The sequence below is a fragment of the Phyllosticta citriasiana genome, assembly GCF_038021145.1.
Source record: "Phyllosticta citriasiana strain CBS 120426 chromosome Unknown IWZ02scaffold_8, whole genome shotgun sequence".
In the NCBI taxonomy this organism is placed as follows: Eukaryota; Fungi; Ascomycota; class Dothideomycetes; order Botryosphaeriales; family Phyllostictaceae; genus Phyllosticta; species Phyllosticta citriasiana.
Genome location: NW_027117285.1, coordinates 1,645,552 through 1,661,430, shown reverse-complemented (window position 1 = coordinate 1,661,430; position 15,879 = coordinate 1,645,552). Strand labels below are relative to the sequence as shown.

The following is a 15,879-nucleotide window of genomic DNA, read 5'->3' as shown; positions in this document are numbered from 1 at the left end:
TTGCACTGGTGAGACAAAGGATGGACCGGAGTCGATGGTGCACGACCGGAGTCAGCTCGGGCGTGGGGCAGCACGTCATCTGCCGGCGGCGGGACCGTGCCGCGCGACCCATTTTCTTTTCTCTTCCCTGTCTGCTATACCTCGACTTGTCCCCAGACTTCTCCGTCTTCCGCGGCATGGAAAGTGCGCTGAAGCAGTCCTACTCACCCTACTCCGACGACTCTCCCATCCTCTGCTACCAGTCTCCATGACTCTTCCCCAAGACGGCCTCAATGGCAACTCGTCTACCAACGGAACCTACAAGTACAGTGCGGCGCCAGAAGAGTCACACCCCCAATTCACCCATTTACTGACCAAATGACAGAGCGGATCACTGAGCAACCTGAAAATCCCTACTCCAGATTTATCCCCGACCAGAGCATTGCTGTCGTCCCCTCCTTTACTTTGGAATCCGGAGTCGAGCTGCGCAATGTGCCCGTCGCCTACAAGACTTTTGGCTCTCTTTCGCCGGCCCGAGACAATGCCATGGTGATTTGCCACGCCCTGACGGGCAGCTCAGACGTTGGAGATTGGTGGGGACCACTTCTCGGTGGCCCTGGCAAGGCTTTTGACATTTCTCGCTTCTTTGTTATTTGCCTGAACAGCTTGGGCAGCCCCTACGGCAGCGCCAGCCCAGTCACGAACAAGGACGGCGACCCTGAGCAAGGACTATATGGCCCAGAATTCCCCTTGACCACTGTTCGAGACGACGTCAATCTCTTCAAGCTCATCTTGGACGACCTGGGCGTGCGCCAGATTGCTGCCGTCGTTGGAGGATCCATGGGCGGCATGCTAGTTTTAGAGTTTGCATACTTTGGCAAGGACTATGTGCGGACCATTATTCCGATCGCCACCTCTGCAAGATACAGCGCATGGGGAATCAGCTGGGGCGAGGCACAACGGCAGAGCATATACAGCGACCCCAAGTACGACGATGGTTACTACGCCTTTGAGGACCCGCCGTCGACTGGACTCGCCGCTGCGCGCATGTCGGCCCTTCTCACGTATCGCAGCCGCGATTCGTTTGAATCTCGTTTTGGAAGAAATACGCCCGACCCCCTGAGGCCTCAAAACATCAACCGCATGCCGCAGCCCGTCGCCGCATCAGTCTTCAACGAGCACTGGGCGATTCACAACGATGGCCACAGAAACGCCGGCTCGCCACGCGGATCCCGTCCCCCTAGCTCTGCAGACTTGACTGCCAGCGCTCGCGTCGAGGCAGAGTCTCCTGCTCCCACCAATCTGACGGGTCCCATCCGCAACAAGAAGAAGACGCCGACCTACTTTTCCGCGCAATCGTACCTGCGCTACCAAGGCAACAAGTTCATCAAGCGCTTCGACGCCAACTGCTACATTGCCATCACGCGCAAGCTCGACACGCACGACGTATCGCGTGGCCGCGTCGAAGCCACCGAGGACCTGGAAGCCTCCAACGCTTCGGTCCAGTCCACGCGCTCGCAGGCCTCGCTGCGCTCCGCCCTGTCCCAGATCGCCCAGCCCACCCTCATCCTCGGCATCCAGTCCGACGGCCTGTTCACCTTTGCCGAGCAGGAGGAGCTGGCGGCCAGCATCCCCTACAGCACGCTCAAGACGATCGACTCGCCCGAGGGCCATGATGCGTTCTTGCTCGAGTTTGAGCAGGTCAATGGCCATTTGCTTGAGTTTCTGAATCGCGAGTTGCCGGATATTATGCAGCGCAGCCCCATGGAGATTGAGGTCAAGGGCGACGGCGATGGCGTGGGTGTGACGAAGAGTAGCACGTTCGGAGAGGCGGAGGTCGAGGACATTACGGCGTGGTAGTAAGACTTGTTTCGAGAGCAACTGAAGTAATGGGATCTTGGATACGTGTGATGGTTTTACGATATCTAGTGAGCGACATCCAACAGCCAGTTCTATTTTGGATCAACAAAGATTGCCTCCTTCACATCCCAATGTATGCTCATATAACACAAAACAGAGTGGAGATAACACACACCCACATCCACATCCAGCTACACCCACCAACTCATCTCCTTAGAAACCCCCACTAATATCCGCCAAAATCCCCTTAACCTTCTGCGCCGCCACCCTCTCAAACCGATCCACACTCATAACAAACGTGCCCCGTCCACCCGTCAAACTGCGCAAATGCTTCAAATACCCGACCATCTCCCTTAGCGGCACACGCGCCGTAATCTGGCGCTGGCGATCGCCGCCCGCGCGCGCCGCCTCGTTAGCGGCGCTGCGCGCACTCGCCGACGCGCCGAACGGGTCCGGCGGCGCGTAGATGCGTGCTGGATCGATCAGCGGCAGGTCGAGGGCTTCGATGTCGTCGGCGGCGAGGGCTTCGGCTGCGTTGGGGACGCCGTCGTCGGCGGATGGCGAAGAAGGGGAGGAGGAGGTGGAGGAAGAGGTGTCGGAGGCGTCGGCGGCCGCGTCGAGTGAGAGGACGTGTCCGCCGCGCGCGGCGCTGATGTCGTGGACGACGGCGCCGAGGTCGGATTCGTTGACGGCGATGGTGACGTGCATGACGGGCTCCATGAGGGCTGTTGGGGAGGCGGCGGCGGCGTTTTTGAGCGCGGCGGCGACGGCGAGGCGTGCGGCGCCTGACAGTGCGGCCGGTGTTGTGTCGTTGCTCAGTTGGGTTGCGGGGTCCAAGGTGAGCGTTACGGCGGTTGAGTGCATGGGGAAGCGGTGCTGTGGGCCGCGAGCGAGGGCTGCTGCTGTGCCGGTTTGTAGCGCGTGGATGATTGTTGGGAATGGTAGCGTTTCGGGGAGGGCGGGCGTCTCGGGGACGGCTTCGCCGTCGCTGTAAAGCGTTGGGTGATGGATTGTCAACGAGTTGGAGCTGTCCAGCGGAATCGATGTCGTATGCTCAGAAGATGGCGTGCCGGCGGATAGGTTGAAGGGACTGACGCTGGCGGTACAGCCTGCGCGTACTCGTTTGCCGCCAATCTCGCGATCGAAGACTTGGGTGCAAGGAGACGAGTCGCTTACAATGGCTTCGCGGTAGCCGATCATGATGCGGCCGGTCGAAGCCTTGGCCTTGAGGTCGTTGATAAGACGGTCTCTCGCAATCTCCAGGTGAAGCTCGCCCATGCCTGCAAGCTGCGTCTGCCCGCTCTCCGCGTCTAGACTAACGTTGAGACTGGGGTCTTCGCGGAGAAGGAGACTGAGTTGGTCGGCCACATTCTTTTCCTCTGACAGACTGTTGGGTTCGACGCTTACAAAGAAGACTGGAGGCGGCACCGCAATGGGCCGCAGCTGGAGACTGTTGAAGGGCTCTGGAAGTCCGAATTTGGGGTTGGCTCCAGTGTTGTAGGCTACGAGTGTGTCTCCGGTTCGAGCCAGCTTCAACCCGGGAATGACGCCGATTTGGCCTGCAGGAATTTCCTCCACGTCAACGGCATCATTGGCGTACATCTTGAGCAAGCGCTGGGCTCGCTCGGATACCCCCAGATTGGTGTTGAAAAGCACCGTGTTGCGTGTCAAAGTCCCACTGTATACTCGAACGTAGACGAGGATGCCACGCTTGCTGTCATTGACGACTTTGAAAGCGAGGGCGCAAGCTCCGAGCTTTGACACGGCCGTTTCTGTTGGTTTCGCAAAAGCCTTTTTCTTCTTTTTGTCTGTTGCTTCCAGAGTGGGGGCTTCGAGAGCCATCTTGCCACTTATGAGTTCCCCGAGCTTACCTTTCAGGGCACCCATTTTGATGGTTGCGTCTGGCCGCTCCTCTGGAGAAGGCAGCAGGTCAACCACCGCATCCAACAAAGGCTGGACACCAATGTTGCGGAAGCTTGCGCCGGAATAAACAGGCACAATCTTTTGTGGATGTCTCAAGGTGCATCTGCGCAGTGATTCAGTGATATCAGCTGCGGGAATGGCTAAGTGATTTTCCTCGCAACTGAAAAATGTTTCGACCATGTCGTCGTCGTGCTCGCTAAGGAGCTCGACCAAGGCCTCTCTTGCATTCTTGAGTTCCTGAGCAAACTTGGGGTGAGAGGTCTCGAGCTCCTGCAAGCTGTGCACCTTGATCGTCCTGCCATCGCCCCCTTCTTCCCACAACATGCTTCTCAAATGGACAGCGTCACCGACACCTATAAACTTGCCGGTCCCGTCTTCCCACCAGGGGATATGGCAAATGGCAGGCCAAGAATGCAAACGCGTCCCGATCTCTTTAATAGTACGTTCAAAGGCTGCTCCATCGCGGTCCAGCTTGTTGACGTAGATGATCCTGGGAATCTGATACTGGTTGGCTTGCTTCCAGACCTTTTCCGTCTGCGCTTCGACTCCAGCGACACCATCCAGAATACAGACTGCGCCATCCAAGATGCGGAGAGACCGCAAAACTTCAAAGGTGAAATCGGCGTGACCGGGCGTGTCGATCAAGTTGATATTGTGAGATGTGGCAGACCTCGGAAGGGAAATGGCTCCATTTTTCGAGGGATCCTGTTTCGGGTTCGCCAACAGTGGGGGCCAGTGAAAAGAAATCGCGGCTGACTGAATGGTAATGCCTCGAGCTCTTTCTGCGGGCAAGAAATCCGTGACCGTTGAGCCCTCATCGACCTCTTGAATCAACTAGTCAGAGCGCTGCAAGTGAAAGGGGTGCGTTATCAAGCCTCGAAAAAGTGGCACAGTGTGTGTGTCAAAAGAAGTGATGCTCCTTTGGTCTGGCTGCACAGGTGGACGGCAGCTCCTTATGCGCAACCGTGGTAGCGGATGACAGCCTCTTGTACACAACCGTGGAAGTGAACAAAAACTCCCTAGACGCAGCCAGAGTGCTGGAAGGTATCACTTTTTGGACACCCACTGTGATTGGAGGAATTCGCAAATGTGGCAGAAAGGAAAAGAGGTTACCTCCGATTCTCCGGGTAAAGCCACTGTAATAGAGCATACGCTCTGTGGTGGTGGTTTTGCCCTGAAAGAAAAAGTCAGAATTGAACATGTGACTGGATACAGCTGCTTTACAGCATCAATGTGGGCTATGATGCCAATGTTTCTTGTCTTTGCAAGAGAGGTGGCGCTTGGTTGGGACGAATAGCGACGCGCTGAAGCGCTAAACATGCGCAAGCAGACGCCATTTTGCAGTTGTCCATGGGCTCGCCACGAAAGCTGCCGCAACATGCCCAAGACTGGATCGACAGCAACAAGAGGGTCTGGAAGATGTCGTCTGAAGGCGGAACCGACCTGAATGAAGTGTTTGAAATGGCGGATGGCGCCAAGGCTCTTTTTGGCAGGGATGACGGCGTTGCAGGGATTTCGGTTCATTGGCCACAGCTGACTGCCGTGGACCTGGCAGGAGAGCTCCAACCTCCGCCCGCAGTCCAGTCGACCATCCGTCCGGCTTGCGCCATCTTTTCCAATCACAACCCCATCCATCTTTCTTCGCAATGGATTACTCCTCTGCGACCGCCGAAGATAATTCTCCCTGGGTCGCGTCACCCCACGGCCAGCGCCCTCTTCTCGGCGAACATGGCGACATTTCATCCGAGCCCCTCCCGCCGCAATCGCCCTACGAGGACCCAGCGCAAGCAGTGACCGAGCGACCTTTTGCGGACGAGCCCAGTCAAGGACATCCCGATGGATTCGAAGCCGACAATGAGTCTCATCAAGCTCCTGAGAACCAGCAGGAGCAGTGGGCGGAACACGCGCAACCCCAGGACCACGAGGCTCGCCCCGAAGATCAACAACCACCGGCAACACCCAACCAATCCCAGCCCCAGCGCCAGGAGCCCCAACGCTACCACGGTCAGAGGGGCTCGCGCCAGCAGAATGTTCCGCAGTACAAGCTTCAGGCCAAGGTGACCGGGCTGGAGCGCACCGGCCGAAAGGACCCTATTCTGCGCTTTGATGTATACGTAAGGCAGAAGCGCCAGATTGTACATGCAGGAGCATATAATGACACCAATGGCAGACCAATCTCCCCAGATTCCGTACCACTCAGTACCGTGACGTCCGACGCCTGCACTCCGAATTCGTCAAGTACCAAGAGCATCTCATCTCCGCCAACCCAGAGGCATTTGTGCCTGCTGTGCCCCCAGCCGTCACTTCTGCTGGTGTTGGCACCGATGAGGACGAGGCCAGAGTCAAGGCTTCAATACAAAAATGGTTGAACATAGTCTGTAGCAACGAGGTGCTGATTCGGGACGATGAGACGATACTCTTCGTCGAGAGCGACTTTGGCTACAGCCCTGTTGTCAGGCGCAAGCAGCCGGCAACCGGCGTAAGGAGAAAGTACATTAAGCAATTCGCGCCGCCTCCGGATGACACTCCCGAGCTTGCGGAAGCCAGGCCCATCGTCAAGCTGTTTTACTTGCAGACCATGGAGGCAGGCCAAAAGATTGACAAGGTGGTGAAGAGCAGAAGAGGTATGTTTAGTTGACTTAGAAACCTGAACACACATCTAACGATGAATAGGACTGGGCCTCTCAGAAGCAGATCTCGGGGTCAAGCTTGCACAAATGCACGTCCAAGAAACTCACGGTGGTCTCTCCAACGCATACCGCCGAATGGGCAAAGTAATTCAAGCTGTTGGCGATTACCACGCTGCCCAAGGCACTGCCGAAGCCACGACACTCGGAGACCCCATCAAATACCACAGCGACGACGCCTTCATCGTCAAAGAGACTCTAACCAACCGCCACATCCTCCTTCGCGAGCTGCTCCAGGCTCAGCAGACGACGCGAAGCAAGCTCGCCGCCGCAGACCGTCTCAAGGCCTCATCATCCGTCCGCCGCGACAAGGTCGACGAAGCCATAACGGCACTGCAAGAAGCCCGCAACCACGAAGAATACCTCGACAACAAATGCCGCCGCGTGACGAAGCACCTGGTGCAAGAGCGGCACAAGTGGTTCGCGCGCACGGCCACCGACTTCCGCGCCGCAATCCGCGACTACGTAATCCGACAAATCGAAGCAGAGCGACGCACACTGGCAACGCTCGAGCAAGTGCGCCCGGACATCCGCGCCATCGACGCGTCGGGCGGTCTGTCGCGACTCGGCCGCGAAGCGCACCCCACGGTGCGCCGGTCCAGCCTCGCGTCGTCGCAGGGCCCCAAGGGCGACGCCTGGAGCGGCGTCCCGCGCCGCCCGGACAGCGTCAGCCGCAGCATCAGCGGCGGCTTCGTCAACCCGTCGTCGGTCCCCGAGGACGACTCGGACGAGGAGGTGCTGCATAGCTTGCGCAAGCGCGCGGGCTCGGCCAAGGGCATGGCTGGCGTGGCCGAGGAGGACGATGATCGCGTCGATGCGAGGAATGCGGCGAGTCGGTTGGCGCAGACGACGTTTTAGTGTGTTTTAGAGGGCCACTGAGTGATGTGCGTGCGTGGACGATGACGGCTTTGGCGTTGATTCAGCGTGAGCATGGGGATTGTTTCTGTTGTTGTTGTTGTTGAAGGAAAGCGCTGTGATAGTGGTGGTGGTGGCATCATTGGCTGGCTATGCGGCTTCCCGTCGTTCACGCCCCTGTCCATCCCGCCATGCCTATCCATTCATCAAAACATCAACACATGTATTCCAGCCGAGCAGTACAGCGGTGCGGGCCATAAGGTGCCAGATGGAGTGGTAACCACCTATCAACAACGACGGCGGCGGCGGCGGCGGCGGGCTTGACTGTATCCCAACACAATACCTTTCTCTACAACTTCTTGTCTACGTCTTCTCCCTTCCTCTGTAGCCCACAATATAGGTACGAGATGAGGTGAGGTGAGGTGGAGTGTACCTGTAGGATCAAACGAACGTAGTCTCATGGCATGTACGCATGCATGTGTAGCTCAAAAGCAAGCAAGGCGGTAGCAATCGAATGGGTTACTCCAGTCGATCGATCACAGCTTACGACCTGAAGGTTTTCAAAATACAAACGCACACCTCTCAAATGTCTCTTGTCATTCTGATTACTACACCATGCATGCCTACTTTACTAAGCTACGCTACATATCTACCGAGACAGCAGCCCTCGCTATTCAGATATCAACCAAAGTAGGTGACATACTCAGCGCCCTACCTACCTACATTAGTACTCATTAAAACTACCCACCCACCTACCTGCCCATGTACTCTTGACTCTCCCACTCACCATTCATTCCTTCACTCCAAGCACGTAAAAAAGCAGCAAAAGACAGACAATCACTTTTGCCCACACAATATAGCACTGGTTGGTGGTACTCATTCAAGATGATTATATTAGGGTGTAATCTGTCTTCCGATCCTTTCGGTCATTCGTCCATCAATCGCTCATCGTTTCCGTTTTTTTGGTTGGTTGGTAGGACGAGTCTTGGTTTTACTCTTTCATTTGGATTTTGTGTGGTGTGTGATTCGTTGATTCTCTTCTTCTTCGTCATTATACCCGGCCTGCGGGGGCAGTGTGAGTCGACCCTTTTTTTGTGATATCTCCCTCTTTTCCTCCAGTCCCCCCGGTCCCACAAGTGTTCCAGGTGTTGGTCAAAAGGAAAAAAAAGTCAAGCCGACTGCCCATGCCGTTCCATGCCGTGCCTCACTATAAACTCCCTTCCACCGTTTCGTCGCCTTCAAGAGAAAAGAAAAAAGGTGTGGAATCAAAAAGACAGTGACATCGTAACTTTTCCCATTCCGTCAAAGACCTCATCATGATGGATACAAAAAGGAAAAGCGAATGGGAGCGGTGAAGCACGCCGGGTCATGACGCATTCATTGTTGGTGCTACTGGAGTCGTTCAAGCAGCAGTGGGGGCGGGGACGCTGCCGGAGCCCTCGGCGGTGGAAGGACCGTCCTCGGCAGAGGTGCCCTCGGCAGCCGAGTCAGGAGCCTGGTCCTCCTTGCCGGGGGAGTCGATGGCGACCTTGACGGCAATCTCGCGGCCCTCGATTTCCTTGCCGTTCATCTCAGAGCAAGCCTTTTGCTGGAGCTCCTCCGTGGCGAGCGTGACGAAACCGAAGCCGCGGCCCTTGCGAGGCTCGCCGCGGGCCTGGAGCTTCTTGACCATGAAGCGGGGAATGGGGCGGAGGGCAATCTTGGCGGATTGCGGCTCGTAGTCCTTGAAGATTTCAAGGAGCTGGTGTATGTGTTAGTTGAGCCATGGAAAACACGTGAAGGACGCTCACCTTCTCCTCCTTGAGGTCGTAGGGCAGGTTGGCGACCATGACCTTGGTCTTGGAGGGGACGCCATCCTCAGGGGGACCGCGCTGCTTGCGTTCCCTCAGGACGACGGGCTTGGCAGGCTTGGTCGTGCCGTCGGTTCCCTTTTCAGCCGTGAGTGCTTCGTTCGTAGTCTCGGTCAAGGGGAGGACTTGGCCCGGTACATTTGTGGGAACACTGGCCGCGGGGTCAGCCGCAGCCGAGTCTTGAGCATCACCTTCCTTGCGGGTCTGCAGCGCGTATTAGCAACAAACTCGCGGGTGCGAGATGGACGACTTACACGTCCGCCGCGGTTAGCACGGCCGCCACGGCCACGTCCACGGCCGCGGCCGCGAGTGGAAGAGCGGCGACGGTTGCCGGTGCCGTTGGTACCCTCACCACCACTGCCGGAGCCCTCGCCGTGGGCCTCGGGCTTGCGGGCAAGCTGGATCGAGACCTTTCGGTCAAGAATGGCCTTGCCATTGAGCTCGGTGATGGCGCGCTCGGCCTCGGAGGGGGTGGACAGGTCGACAAAGGCGTAGCCAACGGGGCGAGTGGTGCGTGGGTTGACGGGAATCGAGGTGGACTCGCTGCGTCGTTGCGTTAGCAGGCGGTCAAAGGTCCAAGCTCCTAGGGCGGCGGGGTGCTAGGTGCCACGTACACCAAGTAGTCCTTGAAGAAATCCTTCAACTCTCCCTCGGTGGTCGCGTACGCGAGGTTCCCAATGTAGAGTCGCCGACCCTCAGCGGCGCTGGCGATGACGGCCTCGTTTTCCGAGGCGTTGATGGGCTTGTCGCCGCCGGCGCCGACGCTGGCACCCTCGGCAGTGCCAGTGGGCTCGTTGAGGGCGGTGTTGGCCATCTGGGCGGTGACGCTATCGACAGGAGCAGACATTTTTCTTTGCGGATTGATCGAAGATTTTTTGCTGACACGAGCTGGACGAGTGAGGCGCGCGTTGAGAACTCGGGGTGTCCTGGTCGAGTCTGATGTCGTAAGGAGCTAGCTGGGTGGTTGAGAACCGCCTGGAGTGGTGGGAAAAATTGACGAGGGAGGTTGAGTGGGAAGCTGTGAGCCCGAGAGGAGATTGGCGATGAAACTGGTCGTGGAGTTGTTCAGGTCTGGCTTGTTTGGTGTTGACGGACGAGATGCGAAAGGGGAGGGCGCGATATAGAACAATTTGTACCGCCGCAGGTGCGCCCGGGCGCCGCGCTAGGCCGCGTTGGGGAGCTGCGTGTGGCCCTTGGTCTTAGGTTGGTCGGGTCCGGGTGCTCTTGGTATCCCTGGGGCCAGCAGCCACTGCCACTGCCACTGCCGCGCTCTCACCCACTTGGCGCTGCCCTCACGGTTCTGAATGGCGGCGCGAACGAGAGCGACATTGCGACCGTGGACTGTGGACTGTGGTTGTGTTGGTCCAGCTGCAGTCGTGGCCGCTGGTTCGTTCCTGGCGCCGCCGCCGCCGCCGCCGCCGTCGTCGCCCCGACCGGGATGTCCGCCTGCTCCCAGTCACTCCCGTCACTCCCTGCACCCACCGATGACGACACACGACAGAGGAAAGAAGCACCCGTCATCCGTCATCACCGACCACTGCATTCAAGGCCAGAAGGCACAGAGAGGTGAAGTTTGATCAAGCTGCACATAACAAGAAACCCGCTCTCACTTTCCCTGGCAACAAACAAACTGAACAGCAAGCAAGCAAGCAAGCAATGTCAAGCCTCCAAACTGAACTCACGCATCCTCGCCGCCGCCCGCACGCAGTCACAGCGACTCCCTGCAGACAACCACTTAACTCCTCCTGGTCCAGTGTGCCTTGCCTCCCGCGCCGCAGCATTCCAACGCGCCCAACAATGGATTCCAGGGCCGACCAACCACTCTTTGTCGTCTCAACGTGCGCGCATCCCCATCCCTCGGCGGCGACTCGCACGGGCCTGACCACCAGCGGAGGCTCCAGTCTGCTCCACAAAAGTCGCGGAGATCTGTTACGTAGCATCGTGAGAGCCCAAATCGACAAAGGAAGTCAAAGCTCCTGCCCGCTCTCGGCTTTCAAACCAGATTACGCATCTCCCTCGTGTGCCGCCACTACTGGAACATTACCCACGCCCATCCACCACCCAGTCCACCATGCCCACGTGTTGTCCACCACCAGAATTTGGAGAGATGCACTCCAGACGGCTTTTGAGCGATCAATGATGTCATGGAGATCCATGTAGATCCAGTGCTTTGAGAGGCGCAATCAACGCATCGACCGACAGCGGCCACCCATTGCTGTTTGCTGTGCACATTGTTTGTCTAGTTATGGCAACGTGCTGCTGCCAGCTGCAAAGATTGAGCACTCAATGCATCTTGCAATGGCCAGAGGCAGGCCACAGTCGGCGGTTGACGTTGAAATTAGCAACGGGCGTCAACGGTGCTTGTTGATGGCGTCGATTCGCCCGAGTCCGACCTCGCTCGGCCAGCCAATGTCGGCCCTGCGCTTGACCCGATGCAGTAAGCTTTTCTCCAGTCTTGGCACCGACGCGGTCAAGCCGTGTCTGAATTGACCATTTCATGTGCTGCTCCAACATTTCACCTCCAAACTCCATGTCTCGCTCGGCTCTCGTGGCGTATGGCTCCGAAACGGGCAACGCCGAAGAGCTAGCCTACCAGGTCAGCCAGCTGATTCGTCGCTTGCGCATTTGGACTACCATAAAGCCTCTCAACGCCATCACCCCACAAGCCCTAAGTCATGCCTCGGTCCTTGTCATCGTCATTTCCACCACTGGCCAGGGTGACTTGCCCCGAAATGCCCAAATTCTCTTTAGAAAGCTTCGGAGTCGGAAGCTGCCAGCTGATGCTCTGACAAACTGCATTTTTGCATCATTTGGCCTGGGCGATAGCTCGTATCCACAGTAGGTTGTCGATATACATGTACCAATAGCGATGCTGATAAAACTATCAGATTCAATTGGGCGCATCGCAAGCTTGGGAACCGCATAGAGCAGCTCGGCGCTAAGAGACTAATAGAGGCTGGTGAGGCGGATGAGCAGCATCCAGAAGGGTGGGTTGATGGACCCCATCATTTCTACGATTTCTGACTACTCCTGCCAGAGTTGACGCTACATTTTTGCCATGGCTGGAGAAACTTCGGCTCGAGCTTCTCTCCCAATTTCCCCTTCCCGCAGGAGAGCAACCGCTTCCAGACCATGTCTTTTTAAAGCCGCGATGGTCCTTGAACCTCTTGCAAGAAACCAGGGCCACCACCAACGGCCACGCCAAAACTCTGGACACACCAGAAGAGTACTCCAGCAGAGATCACGTCCACGTCAGTCAAGAAGCCGACCATGAGGCCGCACATGTCACATCCAACTCCCGCGTGACTCCAGAATCTCACTGGCAGGATGTTCGCCAAATAGAAATGAGCATACCGCGAGAGATCCCCCGCAGCGACCCGACCTCTGGCAACCCAATCGCCAAGCCTAGACTGACCTACAGCCCGGGTGATGTGGTGGAAATCTGTCCGAAAAACTTTCCCGAGGACGTAAACGAATTTATCAGACTTCAGGGCTACGCTTCCATTGCTCACCGCCCGCTCGAGCTCAAGTACGACTACTCGCAACCAGATGCTAATCCACCACGCGAGTCCCCAATCGGCCGGGGACCTTTTCATGCCACGCTCTCCGGCATCCTCACCAATCATTTGGACATAATGGCCGTCCCGCGTCGCTCCTTTTTCCTGACACTGTCCTATTTTACATCGGACCCCAACCAAAAAGAGCGGCTGATGGAATTCGCCCGGCCCAAAGATCCAGACTATATCGAAGACTACTTTGACTATGCAACTCGCCCGAGACGCTCCATACTAGAAGTATTGCAAGAATTCACGACCGTCAAGATTCCATTTGAATATCTCCTGGGTGTCATTCCGCCCCTTAAGCCACGCCAGTTTAGCATCGCCAGCGCTGACTTGACGAGATTCGATCCAAAAGACAAAGATTGCAAATTGACGCTGCTCGTGGCCATTGTCAAATACCGCACCGTCATCAAGCGTATTCGGTGGGGTGTATGCTCACGCTACCTCAGCGCTTTGCAGCCTGGCCAAAAACTGCGCATCCAAGTACTGTCCGGCGCGATGAAGGTGACGGAGCAAGACTTGGCCAAGCCGTCGATTCTTGTCGGTCCAGGCACTGGAGTTGCCGCTCTCCGTAGCATCGTCCAAGAAAAACAGGCGTTCAGACTGCGCCGTAGCCAAAACTCGGCTGCCGTGAACGGCGAAGACCACAGCGACCCGAACGCAACCACGGGCTCGGACGCGCCGCAGTCTGACTCGCCCTCGCAGATTCTCTCCGACACGGCCCTCGTCTTTGGAAACCGCAATGCCAACGCCGACTTTTTCTTTGGCGAAGAATTCAATCGTCTCTCGTCGACCGCCGGCCTGCACATCATAACCGCCTTTTCGCGTGACCAACGCGAGAAGATTTACGTCCAGGACCGCATCCGCGAGCATGCAAGCCTGCTTTGGCGGTTCTTGGAAGATGGAGCACGGGTCTACGTGTGCGGCAGCTCGGGCAAAATGCCAGAGGCTGTGCGGGCAGCGATCGTGGACGTCATAGGCAAGGAGGGGGATATGGAAAGGGAAGAGGCGGAGGAGACGGTCCGGGGGATGGTGCGGGGCGGCCGGTGGGTGCAGGAGACATGGTAGGCGTTTGATTAGAAGGGAAAGAGGGAATTTTGGTCAGGGACGGGTGTTTGTCGAGTGTTGAGAGCACATAGATACATTGAGGCTGCATAGTTTAGATGCGAAAGACCAAGAGGTTGGCAGTCTTGACGCACAAAAATCAGAAGTTTTGCAAAGCCATGCTACTTAATGAATCCAATTGTTAAAGCAAACTGTGAGAAGCATCTGAAGTTGACATGGGCATGAGATTTCCTCAAGCTCAAGGGAGGAGCTTGGGCCCCAAGCAACTGCACTGGACGCCGGCAGGGTCCAACCACCGACGTCATAATCATCCGGACCTCAAACTTGGTTCAACACAACCACCGCAACCAACACATAGCAATTGAACAACACCAAACCGATATCCAACCAATTCCCTCACAAACACATGCTCCCCCGCCTCCGACACCTCACACAACACCTCCAAAATCCACGCCTCGCGCGCCCCTTCTCCCTCTCCCACTCCAACATGTCCACCTTCACACTCCCCAACTCCACGCCATCCTGCCCCGTCCACCTCCCACCAGACCTAACAAGAGATGCACTCCTATCATTCCCGGCCTTCAAAAACTGGATCGCGACGCTCCAGCGCTCGCTGGCTCTGCAGCGCCACAAACAACACACGTTCCACACGTCGCCGTACGCACTGCGCCGCATCGACGTGCAAGCGTGCGACTGGTTCGGCGGCGGCGAGGGCAAGAGGTTGGGGTTCGTCAAGTTGAAAGCGGATGTCTCGAATGAGGCGGGCGAGGCGCTGCCCGGCAGCGTGTTTCTGCGGGGTGGCAGCGTGGGCATGTTGGTAAGCTGCTGCGCTTCCTCAATCCTCAACTCCCCTCCTCTCTCTCTGCATCTTCAACCAGCCTCTCTTATTCAAACTAACGCACGCACATGCAAACAGCTAATTCTCCAACCCACCGACGTGCCCGCCGACTCAGAGAAAGATAAGTTCGTCATTTTGACCATTCAACCGCGCGTCCCGGCCGGCTCTCTCGCCTTCGCCGAGCTACCCGCCGGCATGCTAGACGACAGCGGCACGTTCGCCGGCGGCGCCGCAAAGGAGATACAAGAGGAGACGGGGCTGCGCGTCGCAGACGACCAGCTGACGGATCTGACGGCGCTGGCGCTGGCGGACGTGCCTGTTTGTCCTGCTACCACCATCACCACCACCACCAAGCCAGACGGCGATGCTCTGGATGAGCAATTAACGCCAGCCATGTACCCCAGCGCAGGCAGCTGCGACGAATTCATCCCGCTCTTCCTGCACGAGCGCCGCGTGGAGAGGGCGGAGTTGCAGACGTGGCAGGGACGGCTGACAGGGCTGCGCGAGCACGGCGAGAAGATCACGCTGAAGTTGGTGAGGCTGGAGGAGCTGTGGCGGTGGGGTGGACGGGACAGCAAGGCGTTGGGCGCGTGGGCGCTGTATGAGGGGTTGAGGAGGGAGGCGAGGCTGTGACGAAGGGAGAGTACAAAGCTGATGTTGAGGGAGTTGCCGGAGTGGGCATTACTTATGGAACTCCCTTTTCATGGACGCAGCGGCGGCGGCGGTGCTAAGACCACGCTACCACTTGAGGTTTTTTTTTTTTTTTTTTTTTTCATCACCCCTCTCTCATCGGCACGGAAGGCCACAGCGAAAACTAGAGCAAAACAGCGAAAACTAGAGCAAAACAGCGCATCCACTTCACCATCCCACGCGAGAATGGAGTCAAATTACCCGACGACATCCTATTTCATGGCGTGCGTGTGGTGAGAAGTGACGACGCGTGTATATATATCACCACCTAGCTACGCAGTTTTCGAATGGCTTTGGTTTATTGGTATTATGGGTTATGTCGCTGAAGCGCTGTCTTTGACCATTTTCGATTTCTGTGGTCATGGTGCGATGGGGGTTTACAACTACCTGGTCTACACACATAAAGCAGTAGTGGGTAACGTGACAGTTGAGCGATCGTAAGTCTGGATTTATGTATATGTGCACAAAAGAACGGCTTCTTTGCCGTTGGCCACATCCCACGTTGCCTCCCCATCCCGTCACACTTGAATCCACCATCCATTGAAGCGGGGAAAGGGGTTCAGGGTCCTCAG

General features: G+C 57.0%; 6 protein-coding genes across 6 annotated transcripts; 4 read left to right on the top strand and 2 right to left on the bottom strand.

Moving 5' to 3' along the window:
- Nucleotides 1-137: 137 nt before the first annotated feature.
- IWZ02DRAFT_421971 (homoserine o-acetyltransferase-like protein) lies at nucleotides 138-1,918 on the top strand. The gene is made up of 2 exons (XM_066765853.1): nucleotides 138-308; nucleotides 365-1,918. Exons 1-2 carry the CDS (start codon nucleotides 248-250, stop codon nucleotides 1,837-1,839), a joined length of 1,536 nt encoding a protein of 511 aa, XP_066621967.1. The 5' UTR covers nucleotides 138-247; the 3' UTR covers nucleotides 1,840-1,918.
- IWZ02DRAFT_404372 (ribosome-releasing factor 2) lies at nucleotides 1,919-5,249 on the bottom strand. The gene is made up of 3 exons (XM_066765653.1): nucleotides 4,987-5,249; nucleotides 4,876-4,936; nucleotides 1,919-4,586 (listed from the first exon to the last, which is right to left on the bottom strand). The coding sequence occupies exons 1-3, from the start codon at nucleotides 5,140-5,142 to the stop codon at nucleotides 2,053-2,055; spliced, it is 2,751 nt and encodes a 916-aa protein (XP_066621966.1). The 5' UTR covers nucleotides 5,143-5,249; the 3' UTR covers nucleotides 1,919-2,052.
- A 75-nt stretch (nucleotides 5,250-5,324) lies between these two features.
- On the top strand, nucleotides 5,325-7,563 carry IWZ02DRAFT_301822 (retromer complex subunit Vps17). Its single transcript, XM_066763948.1, has 3 exons — nucleotides 5,325-5,876; nucleotides 5,933-6,386; nucleotides 6,436-7,563. Exons 1-3 carry the CDS (start codon nucleotides 5,409-5,411, stop codon nucleotides 7,305-7,307), a joined length of 1,794 nt encoding a protein of 597 aa, XP_066621965.1. The 5' UTR covers nucleotides 5,325-5,408; the 3' UTR covers nucleotides 7,308-7,563.
- Nucleotides 7,564-8,706: 1,143 nt separating this feature from the next.
- On the bottom strand, nucleotides 8,707-10,001 carry IWZ02DRAFT_434254 (uncharacterized protein; the record flags this gene model as incomplete). Its single annotated transcript, XM_066766347.1, has 4 exons — nucleotides 8,707-9,045; nucleotides 9,095-9,358; nucleotides 9,409-9,697; nucleotides 9,769-10,001. 4 exons carry the CDS (start codon nucleotides 9,999-10,001, stop codon nucleotides 8,707-8,709), a joined length of 1,125 nt encoding a protein of 374 aa, XP_066621964.1.
- A 1,683-nt stretch (nucleotides 10,002-11,684) lies between these two features.
- On the top strand, nucleotides 11,685-13,782 carry IWZ02DRAFT_470386 (NADPH dependent diflavin oxidoreductase-like protein 1; the record flags this gene model as incomplete). Its single annotated transcript, XM_066768798.1, has 3 exons — nucleotides 11,685-11,992; nucleotides 12,043-12,141; nucleotides 12,192-13,782. 3 exons carry the CDS (start codon nucleotides 11,685-11,687, stop codon nucleotides 13,780-13,782), a joined length of 1,998 nt encoding a protein of 665 aa, XP_066621963.1.
- A 263-nt stretch (nucleotides 13,783-14,045) lies between these two features.
- IWZ02DRAFT_455047 (NUDIX family hydrolase) lies at nucleotides 14,046-15,306 on the top strand. The gene is made up of 2 exons (XM_066767761.1): nucleotides 14,046-14,596; nucleotides 14,696-15,306. Exons 1-2 carry the CDS (start codon nucleotides 14,186-14,188, stop codon nucleotides 15,248-15,250), a joined length of 966 nt encoding a protein of 321 aa, XP_066621962.1. The 5' UTR covers nucleotides 14,046-14,185; the 3' UTR covers nucleotides 15,251-15,306.
- Nucleotides 15,307-15,879: the final 573 nt, after the last annotated feature.

Bases quoted from the DNA above. Each gene is read 5' to 3' on its own strand.
- IWZ02DRAFT_421971 (XM_066765853.1), top strand. From the start codon at position 248: ATGACTCTTCCCCAAGACGGCCTCAATGGCAACTCGTCTACCAACGGA. The intron at 309-364 runs GTGCGGCGCCAG...ACCAAATGACAG, and splicing joins CAACGGAACCTACAAGTACA to AGCGGATCACTGAGCAACCT.
- IWZ02DRAFT_404372 (XM_066765653.1), bottom strand. From the start codon at position 5,142: ATGTTGCGGCAGCTTTCGTGGCGAGCCCATGGACAACTGCAAAATGGC. The intron at 4,937-4,986 runs GTAAAGCAGCTG...TTTTTCTTTCAG, and splicing joins TCATAGCCCACATTGATGCT to GGCAAAACCACCACCACAGA. The intron at 4,587-4,875 runs GTAACCTCTTTT...AGTTGATTCAAG, and splicing joins CTTTACCCGGAGAATCGGAG to AGGTCGATGAGGGCTCAACG.
- IWZ02DRAFT_301822 (XM_066763948.1), top strand. From the start codon at position 5,409: ATGGATTACTCCTCTGCGACCGCCGAAGATAATTCTCCCTGGGTCGCG. The intron at 5,877-5,932 runs GTAAGGCAGAAG...CACCAATGGCAG, and splicing joins TTCTGCGCTTTGATGTATAC to ACCAATCTCCCCAGATTCCG. The intron at 6,387-6,435 runs GTATGTTTAGTT...AACGATGAATAG, and splicing joins GGTGGTGAAGAGCAGAAGAG to GACTGGGCCTCTCAGAAGCA.
- IWZ02DRAFT_455047 (XM_066767761.1), top strand. From the start codon at position 14,186: ATGCTCCCCCGCCTCCGACACCTCACACAACACCTCCAAAATCCACGC. The intron at 14,597-14,695 runs GTAAGCTGCTGC...ACATGCAAACAG, and splicing joins GTGGCAGCGTGGGCATGTTG to CTAATTCTCCAACCCACCGA.